The following is a 9,413-nucleotide window of genomic DNA, read 5'->3' as shown; positions in this document are numbered from 1 at the left end:
TCGCAGACTGACACGTGAAATTTCGGTATTGAAAATTTTTGGTTATTTCGGACACATTATTCTTATTGTGTTACCGCGACCAGACTGTTACCGCGAGAATTTAATAAGAATTCTATGAAAATGTTCTTCAAAAACATATTTTTTTATGTATGTGTAGGTAAATATAAATCATAGAAATCAACGTTTATATTGCGCTTACAATGAATTCAAAATCATATTTATTGTTGTTTTTATTCTCGGTGAATTATTATGATGTTTTTGGAAATTTTTTACTGTATAAACGAGATTAAATTAGTAAAACCTGAAATAGTTGTTCCGTCTACTCAGATAGGCTCAATGACTCCAGAACCAAATTTTAGTACAAGACCAATAACATTTGTTACGTTCTCGTCGAGATGTTGGGTGAGTTTAACGAATAATGTGCTGTTTTTACCTACAGCTTCTGATCCTATCGAGATTAACATGACCGACCTGAAATGACGCTGAAATCATTATCACAGAATTATACATGTATTTGAATTACTTGTCGATTTTGGTCCGGATATCAATTATTACAACTTGTCCGTGCCTTCAACGAGTAAAAAAATTATGCCATAAAGCGTGTAAAGGCCTATCCGCACACAACAGTGCCGGCACAGTGCCGACACGTGCCGACACGTGACGTATCCATCAGTGTCAGTGAAAAATGATATTGTGGCATACATTTTGTACGGCACTATCCGTACTCGTCAGTGACAGTGACGTTCAGTGATGTCAGTGCTGCGCCGACGCTCGCCGTGACGGGACGTGAATTTCTAGCGGACAATATTTTCACTGACACGGTCGCAGTATTTCAAGATGGACGACGAACAGTTGATTGAATTGGTCCGTGTACATTCTGCAATTTATGACCTTTCACATAGAAAATACATGGACCTTAATTTTAAATCAAACATGTGGAACAATATTGAAATACTCGAAAAACTTTGATTCATCATCTATCAGATGTTTATATAGGGTGGCGAATTCTCCTTCTTCTTCTCTTTTCCTCCACGCATTATGAACCCAATGCCTTCTTCTCACATTAATTTCTTCGTTTTCATCTAATATTAAAGCAATCGCTGCTAATTGTGATCTTGACGCTGCGTAGAGTACCTACTATTCACTGCGCGTCGCCGTGTCGTGCCGTGTCGGTACTGACATGTACGAATAGCACGTCACGGTACTGTACGGTACGGAACTGTCGGTCACGTGCCGGCACTGTTGTGTGCGGATAGGCCTTAACCATTCCCGAAAGGGCTTCCCAGGAAAATAACTGCAAGAGGTTTAAAGAAGAGGGAGTCCACTATTAACACAGACTCTCCAGAAAAAGAACAGAAAACGATGAAAAAGAAAGAAAAAAATGTTAACACGATAAAATATGGAGATGAAGTATACAGAGAAGAAGAATAATAAGACTAAAACATAGTATATTAATCGAAAAATATAGATTGAAACAGTGTTATTATTGAAACAATCACTTTTAAATGAAACTAAACATTTATTTTTAATTACGTTCTATTCTGCTCCAGAATAATATCGAGATAATACTATGTTGATTATGCCAAATACTCAAAATTAGGATAATTAAGGACACTCTAACACAAATAATAATGAACAATTTTTTTTCAGTTGTTTCATTTCAAGAAATTTATGTTTAAAGTTTTAAAAACATTTGTGCTTAACTGATTAAAATTACTCTACTTATTTCAAAGATATTTTGAGCAATTTAATCAACCCCATATAATGTTTCATTCGTCCACACTGTGGGGTCAATTGAACCACACTTCCGCATCTTCTTGTAGCTAACTTGTACGAGTTGTCGCCACCCAATAAATTTTATTTGGGATCTAGATAGATTATAATTCATTAAGCTTCTTATTTGAAAATACATAAGATATTCCAGAACACACAGATAAAGTAAAATTGTTTCAATCGTCCCCAGTCTACCATATAAACAGTATTGCCGAATGTTCTGTTTCTAAATCATAAAACATTTAAAAGTCACTTCGAACTGATGATGATGAAAATGATATTTTTATCGATTTCCTGTAGCGGGGTTCTGAAACAAATTTTTCCCGAAAAATATTACTGCTATTAGATGCCATTGTCAAAAAATGCTTGCTAATTAAGGGATATTAATCAACCATTGCCGATTACATCCATTTGTTGGTCAACAGTAGTATTATAAACTTTGAAACAACATTCTCACGTGGATCTATTCCGAACGCTGACAAATTATTAATTTGTAGCATGTTTTAATAATAAAAAAGAATTGTTTTATTACGAAAAATACAGAGATTAATTTACTTTCATTTTAACTTTCTTCAATTTCTTCTCTTCTTGCTCTTTGTGTCTCTTGCGACTGTTACATCTCTTTGTATTTTTTTCATTTGAATGAGTTTTTATACAATTATATAATTTTGTAATTTTATGTAGATGGGTATTATAAATGTATCTTTTGACTGAGGGTTTATTGTAATTTTATGTAGATGGGTATTATAAATGTATCATTTGACTGAGGGTTTATTGTAATTTTATATAGATGGGTATTATACATGTATCATTTGACTGAGGGTTTATTGTAATTTTATGTAGATGGGTATTATAAATGTATCATTTGACTGAGGGTTTATTGTAATTTTATATAGATGGGTATTATAAATGTATCATTTGACTGAGGGTTTATTGTAATTTTATGTAGATGGGTATTATAAATGTATCATTTGACTGAGGGTTTATTGTAATTTTATGCAGATGGGTATTATAAATGTATCATTTGACTGAAGGAAACTGCTTTAAAGTTCAAAATCTCCTACTTACAAACCCATTATCGGTTATGATTTTATTGTATAATGTGGCAAATTAAGTTATTTAAAAATGATCGAAAAAAAATAGATATTTATGCCTGGACATCCACAAAATAAAATAAAAGGCACTTTTTGGCCATGTTTTTTTCTTGCATAAATCAAAACAGGTGGATGGTGTTAATCGGGAATTTAAACCTTATCGCCATCTACGTAAGGGTTGTTATTGATAGCGGCTCAATTTAAAATATTAAACGACGTAGTACATCGCCATAAGTGAAAACACGGTATGAAAAAGTAACTAATGAATGAAACAACTTCACAAGAATTTAATAAATTAAATATAAAAAAATATCATTTTTAAAGGTTAACGCACATGTTATATACGTATCAACTATTATTTAGATTTTATTAAAAACAATAAGTACTAAATACCTTTTCTAAATCAGCGAAAATTCTGTGGCGAGATTAAATTTACTTCAATCTGTTTTAAGCTAACCTTACTATTTTCTGATTGCAACGTCATTTTCGTCCAAAAGAAGACATATTTAAAAAAAAATTTGCTTTTGGTATGTCTATTTTTTCAATAGGACGTTAAAATTTTTTCTCCATATAGATCAGAAGTAATTATCTAGGTATATTAAGTTTAAAAAAACAACTGTGATTATGTTTGCGGCATTCTAAAACCACTGTACAGTAAAATATATAACTGTTATTATTTCGCAGGCACCTTTATTCATTTTATTGAAATAATGGTGTATCGATGGCTATAACTCAACACCCGTCGCAATATCAAACCGATTGGATTTCCTATTTTTTATATCAATGTGCGTACATATGTCCTATGTGGAGGTTGTTGGCCAATAGTGGTGACTTACGTTCAATATTACACATTATATTCATCAAAAACTACGGTATGACTTCATTCATCCAGTTATAGAACAGTGAATAACGCAAAAATTGTGTAAAAATGAAATAACAACAATATTCAAAAATGGTCTTCATCCCAATTGAATAAAACAACAAATGGTATAAAATGTTGATTAATATACGGAACAAAACAACACAATTTCAATATTCAAAAGTGGAAGACACAACCGAATAATAAAAACTACACAAAACAATAAGAATTTGAAATATTTGAAAAAAAATGGAAGAACCAACCACAACAAATGTTTAACAAAACAAAAAAGTGTTTGTAAAAAATAAAATAAATAAATAATGAACTTCAAACCCAACACAATTCTAAATTTAAACGCCTCAACTAAGACCTATTCCGTCACAAGAATCACTTAAAAGTCAACATATTTGAAAGAAGCAATGAATTCGAGAGAATAATAAATTAAAAAATGATATTAAAATGGCAACACAACAACTAAACTCCCCGATAATAAATACTTAAACAAATAATGAAATACAAAAACTGACGTAAGGGCAAATATTATTATCCCGTCAAATGTCCCACAAGTATCTCCGTCAGATGCAATTCTACTAAAATAAACGATAAGTTTAAGACATGTTTTTCCAGTTGTTGTTTTGTGGAAAATACACGGTTAAAATTTTAACGTTTCTAATATGTTTGTAAACAGTTTTGGCTTTGACTGAATTATTGGAACAAACAGTTTAAGTTTATTGTGTTTTCATTTTTTTTACTAAAGCGATCTTTATCTCCAAGAATTTCCATAATATGACGCAAGATTAAACTTATCAGTACAGTTATAATCGAAATAACCCTGCTTAAATTTTAAGATTATTTTTGTTTATACTGTGATTAAATTTTTGATGGGTTAATTCATAATTGCTGAGCAAACGGGACCAATATTTCTTAATACTTGCCTTCAAAAGTGTCAGGTGACGGATCGTGTATGGTTGTACGAAGTTCACACATTTTCATTTTTTGTTTTTTCAAATTTTTTGTTCTAAAAAATAAAAATACAGTAAAATATTTTAAAAAATTATTCCAAATTGATGAAATTCCTTCCTTAACTCTGGAGTTTATTTGCTGAAAAATGTCAGTGAGGTTCTTTTCCGCAAGTGGTACATTTTTATTTCTATGCCATTTGTGGAGTATTTCCTCACAAGAAAACGTCTCTCAGCAAGATTTTAGTGGAGTTTTTGAAGTCCAATCTGCGTCAGCTGTTGATTTCTGGTTTAATTTTGATTTCATAAATGAATTCACAAAAAGCATTGTTGTAATAGAGGGACGGAATAATCTCAGTGACTTCTCTGATGAGTCTAACAGATTAAAAGATTTCCAGACAAATTTGATAATGCATTTAAACAGTCGACATACTTTGTCTCTTATGCTGTTAAAACCAAGCACCATAGTTAATAAGACACAAATAAGAGAAACGATGAAGTTTATGCAGAAGGAAGTATTCATCATGATTTATGACAACTTTGAATCCTTGAGCACGACAATTGACCGCCGTTTGTACGTTTATACGAATTATAATAGAGCAGAATTTTTATTTGTTATTACTCTCAAAGAATTGCCGAAATTTATGTGCAACAGTGAAACTGAATCTATCCACCAAAATCTAAAGGATGTCACTGCTAAATATTTTGAAATCTTCTGGACAAAGTTTAGTATGATCGAGGTAATTTTATTGTTTCCGTATTTGTGCGGACACGAATTTTTAGTCACGTGTGACGCCATTAACACCTCTGAAAGCATAAATAAATATGAAGATGGTATGATTGTGGTAACAAAAGACACACTGGATTCCGAAACATTCAAATTAACACACAGATACAGAGACTTCCAAGGATATCCTCTGAAGATTAACTTGTTCCCGAGGGTTCCAACTGTATCAAATTCATTGCCTAAGTCTTTCATGGAAACATACTTAAGAAACGATATAAAGCAAACAGGTGACTTGGGTGGCATGGATGGTATGCTTTTGGGTAATTTAGTAAAAAGGCTGAATTTCACACCAATCATAGAAGGTCCTAAAGATAAAACACAATACGGATATCTGATAAATGGTACCATTACAGGCAGTTTGGCCGACATCATAAATAAGCAGATGGACATTTCTCTGAATTCGAGGTTTCTAAAAGTATACTATGACACAGAGGATAAAATTGAATTCACTTATCCAATTTACTATGATCAATTCTGCGTGCTAGCTCCAAAAGCCCAAGAAGTACCACAATGGATGTCAATTTTTCTAATATTTAATATTAAAGTTTGGCTCTTAATACTAACCTTCACCGTTTTGGCGGGATTTATTTGGTGGATTATGCAAACTAAGTTACCAGTCGATGAGAGCATCAGAATAAAACCTGCAATCTTTTACTACATAGATATTTGTATGCTCTCTGTTTCTTCTCCAGTGATTCTGCCCCAAGTCGACAAAGAAAGAACATTTATTGTTATTTGTCTGCTGTTCAACTTAATAGTTGTTGGAGTCTTCCAGGTAAATGACCTTTTAAATTAGTTAATTTAAATTTAATGTTTTTCATGAAAGCTGGTTGGCTATAAAACAGCCAAATATACGGGTTCCGGATGCTCCCGAGATGTTCTCTTTTAAAGTTATTCCCGCTTTTTGAACATTGCACCATTTGTCGTTTAATTGACCATTTAATATGCATTCACTTTTCAGGGACAATTAAGTACCGTATACAGCACGGTAACACATTACAAAGATATCGACACACTGAAAGATCTTGATGAGTCTGGTTTGAGGGTAGCTACAAGCAGTCCGGACCTTTTCGGCGTTAACATCAGCGCAGTGGGCAACAGACTGTCTAAAAAGATTGTAAAAAGTAACAACATGTCCATATTTGATGCTACGGAGAAGAGAAACGTCGCTGTGGTAGAGAGGAGAACTGACGCAACGTCTATTATTGAACTCTTCCACACAAATCGCTATGGAGAAGAACAACTTCACATTGTTAACGAGTGTCCAAGGACTTATCACTTGTCTTATATCGTTTACAAAGGGTATCCATTTTTATGGCAAATAAATCAGTTTCTCGAACGAATTTTCAGTGCCGGCCTCAGTGCCCAGTGGTACCATTGGACTGAGTACTCCCTGTTGCTAAGAGACAGGATTCATAGAACGGACGGGGAGGAAGAAAGGAAGTTGTCAATTTTGGATGTTCAGACTTCGTTCATATTTCTAGCCATTGGTTTAATTTTATCATGTCTTGTCTTTGCCTGCGAACTTTTCAAATTTAAACTAAAAAATAAGTTTAAAACGAAAATAGTTTTGGAAATAGCCCATCCTCATCCTAATCCATTCATATTTTAATGTCTTTGTAAGATTACAATATTATACACAAATTTTTTAATTTTTATACATTTTTTTTTACATTAACCCCACAGAAGAGGCCTTGAGAAAAATATTTTCCCTCAGGTCCTATGCTATCTCTGGGGATTCTGTGTGGAGGGAAGGTAGAAGTTTACTTTTGTAAGATGGTAAGAAGGTTGGAGAGATTAAAGTGTATCCCCAAACCAGCCTCTCCCAATCTGGCATATCACGAAGGTTGTCGGCAGGCGCATCCTGAATACACGTTACCTGATGAACCCGGGCACCCCTGCTCAGTCACCAAACGTAGCGAACCACTTGGGGTGACTTATGTCAGAGGTGTTGGTTATCCAATAAATGGTTACCAGGGCGGTGGTACCCAAACCCGGCTACGGGTAATACGAAAATACGGTTTGGTTGAATAAAATTATAGTAAATTTAATGTTTTAAAATATGTGTTATTCCAAAATAAATAATATTAACTGTGGAAGCACCACGCAATAAACGTTTAATGGAAACATGTACCAGGTCTCTATAATATTTATCTTAAAAATGTTGTTTTTATATTAAAATTATTGTTGGATAGCAATCAATTATGTAACCAAGTTTTCAATGATGCCAATGACGAGAAATAAATTATTTTTTAATTAACAGTTGTTTTATAATTATTCAAATAATAATTTAATAATTACCTACACAAAAAACATTAATAAAATGTTGTAAAGTATTTTCTTCTGGCTATCTGATAAAAACTAAGGATGGGTTGTTTAAAAATTTTTGAACAATTTTTGAAACAACTTTAAGTTGTTTTTCAAGTTCTGTGGAGGTTCTATTCAAGTTCTGTTATTATATTATTATTGGCCAGTAGTTTCACAAAACTGAAATAATAGCAGAACTTGAATAGTTAGTTGAATTGTTCAAATTCTGTGAAACAACCCTTCCTACGGATGGGTTGTTTCATAAAATTTTAACAATTCATCAAATTACAACGTTCATTTTCGGGTTTCCGTGAAAGTCCTATTCAAGTTCTGTTATTATATCAATATAGGCCAGTTACTTGAAAGAACTGAAATGATAACAGAATATGAAAATAACTTTTTCAGAACTGGAAAATTAACTTTGACTTCCGTAGATTCCGTCCTTAGATTAGATAAAAATTGTTTATGATATTTTTAGTGTTACACAATAAATGATTTTAACCCAGTCCTCTTAGCATTTCAATATAAAAAAATCAAGACATATCGGAACTTGTGGCTTTATTTACTTTTTTTTTGCAAATTACTATTTCACTTTTTTAAGTTAATCTCTGGTACAATACACAATCCGCCTATGTTGCAAGAGGTTAACTTTTATGTCCCTAACAGTTATACTCGAGGGAGATCCCATGCACTCTTATATGCTCCGAAAGCGAGGACTTCTGCCTATCAGAACACGCTAATAAACAGAGCGACTCAACTGCTTAACGATTCTGCATTAGCCATCGACATTTTCAATGTCACCTACAGACAATTCAGTAACTATCTTATAACACATGTCACAAAATAGTAAAACTGCCTGTATAAACCTTTTAATTTGTAATCTTCTCCATGATATATTGGTGTATAACCGTTTTATGGAGAACATGAAAAATAAATAAATATATTAAGTTGAGACTGAGCGGAAAAATACGTTCCATTGTTTTACCTCCAACGCTTCCAAAGCTCTATCGTCGAACAACCGCAAGCGTTTCACTGAGATATTAGTATGTAATAACAACTCTATATAGACTCAAAATGGTGTGTTTAAGCCTCAGCATATGCTGTTTGGAATTGCGATTTGGGTAACACCCACCTTTTTTAGTTTTCACAACTGCGCATAGGGTTTTGATTGTCGCTAAGATAGCAATTTTAGATATTTCACTTCTTGCGTTTGCTACATCTGTTGATATTATTGAGAACTAAAATTAATTTTACCAAAAGTTGGACATACTCTCCAAATTCGCCGTGCATTTAACGGCAACACGTAGTAAGGGTCGACAGAAGTCCGCCGATCGTTAGGTATTTGGTACTTGATAAATAAACTTTTATTTCGGTGGAAAAATACTAGCGACGTTACTTGACCTAGACGCGCGCGGAACTTAAAACGCCTACAATTCTCAAACTAAGGATATTACAGATTTAATTAATTAAATCTTTTTTATATTATATTAAAATGTAAAACTTTTATAAAAGTATATACATAAGTAAATAATTACATATTTAAAAAATATTTTTTATTGTTTTAAGCTTTTTTATATCAACAGGGTTTGAACTCTAGGTTCCTCCTAAGGACTTTTTGTAATTATTTATTTATT

The 9,413-nt window shown here is 32.7% G+C and overlaps 1 protein-coding gene across 1 annotated transcript; it reads left to right on the top strand.

Moving 5' to 3' along the window:
- Positions 1–5,713: 5,713 nt before the first annotated feature.
- Positions 5,714–7,480, top strand: LOC149418451 (uncharacterized). Its single transcript, XM_089639115.1, has 3 exons — positions 5,714–5,974; positions 6,434–6,915; positions 7,450–7,480. The coding sequence occupies exons 1-3, from the start codon at positions 5,714–5,716 to the stop codon at positions 7,478–7,480; spliced, it is 774 nt and encodes a 257-aa protein (XP_089495241.1).
- The last annotated feature ends 1,933 nt before the right edge of the window (positions 7,481–9,413 follow it).

The sequence above is a fragment of the Hesperophylax consimilis genome, chromosome 13 (assembly GCF_061612785.1).
Source record: "Hesperophylax consimilis isolate HC1 chromosome 13, BYU_Hcon_1.0, whole genome shotgun sequence".
Classification (NCBI taxonomy): Eukaryota; Metazoa; Arthropoda; class Insecta; order Trichoptera; family Limnephilidae; genus Hesperophylax; species Hesperophylax consimilis.
The sequence above is the reverse complement of the archived record's forward strand: the minus strand, read 5'-3'. Positions and strand labels throughout refer to the sequence as shown.

What these genes read in the sequence shown, in the direction of transcription:
- LOC149418451 (XM_089639115.1), top strand. Translation starts at nt 5,714, where the DNA reads ATGGATGGTATGCTTTTGGGTAATTTAGTAAAAAGGCTGAATTTCACA. An exon ending in TAGCTCCAAAAGCCCAAGAA is followed by an intron (nt 5,975 to 6,433) that starts GTACCACAATGG and finishes TTCACTTTTCAG; the next exon opens with GGACAATTAAGTACCGTATA. An exon ending in GACGGGGAGGAAGAAAGGAA is followed by an intron (nt 6,916 to 7,449) that starts GTTGTCAATTTT and finishes AATGGTTACCAG; the next exon opens with GGCGGTGGTACCCAAACCCG.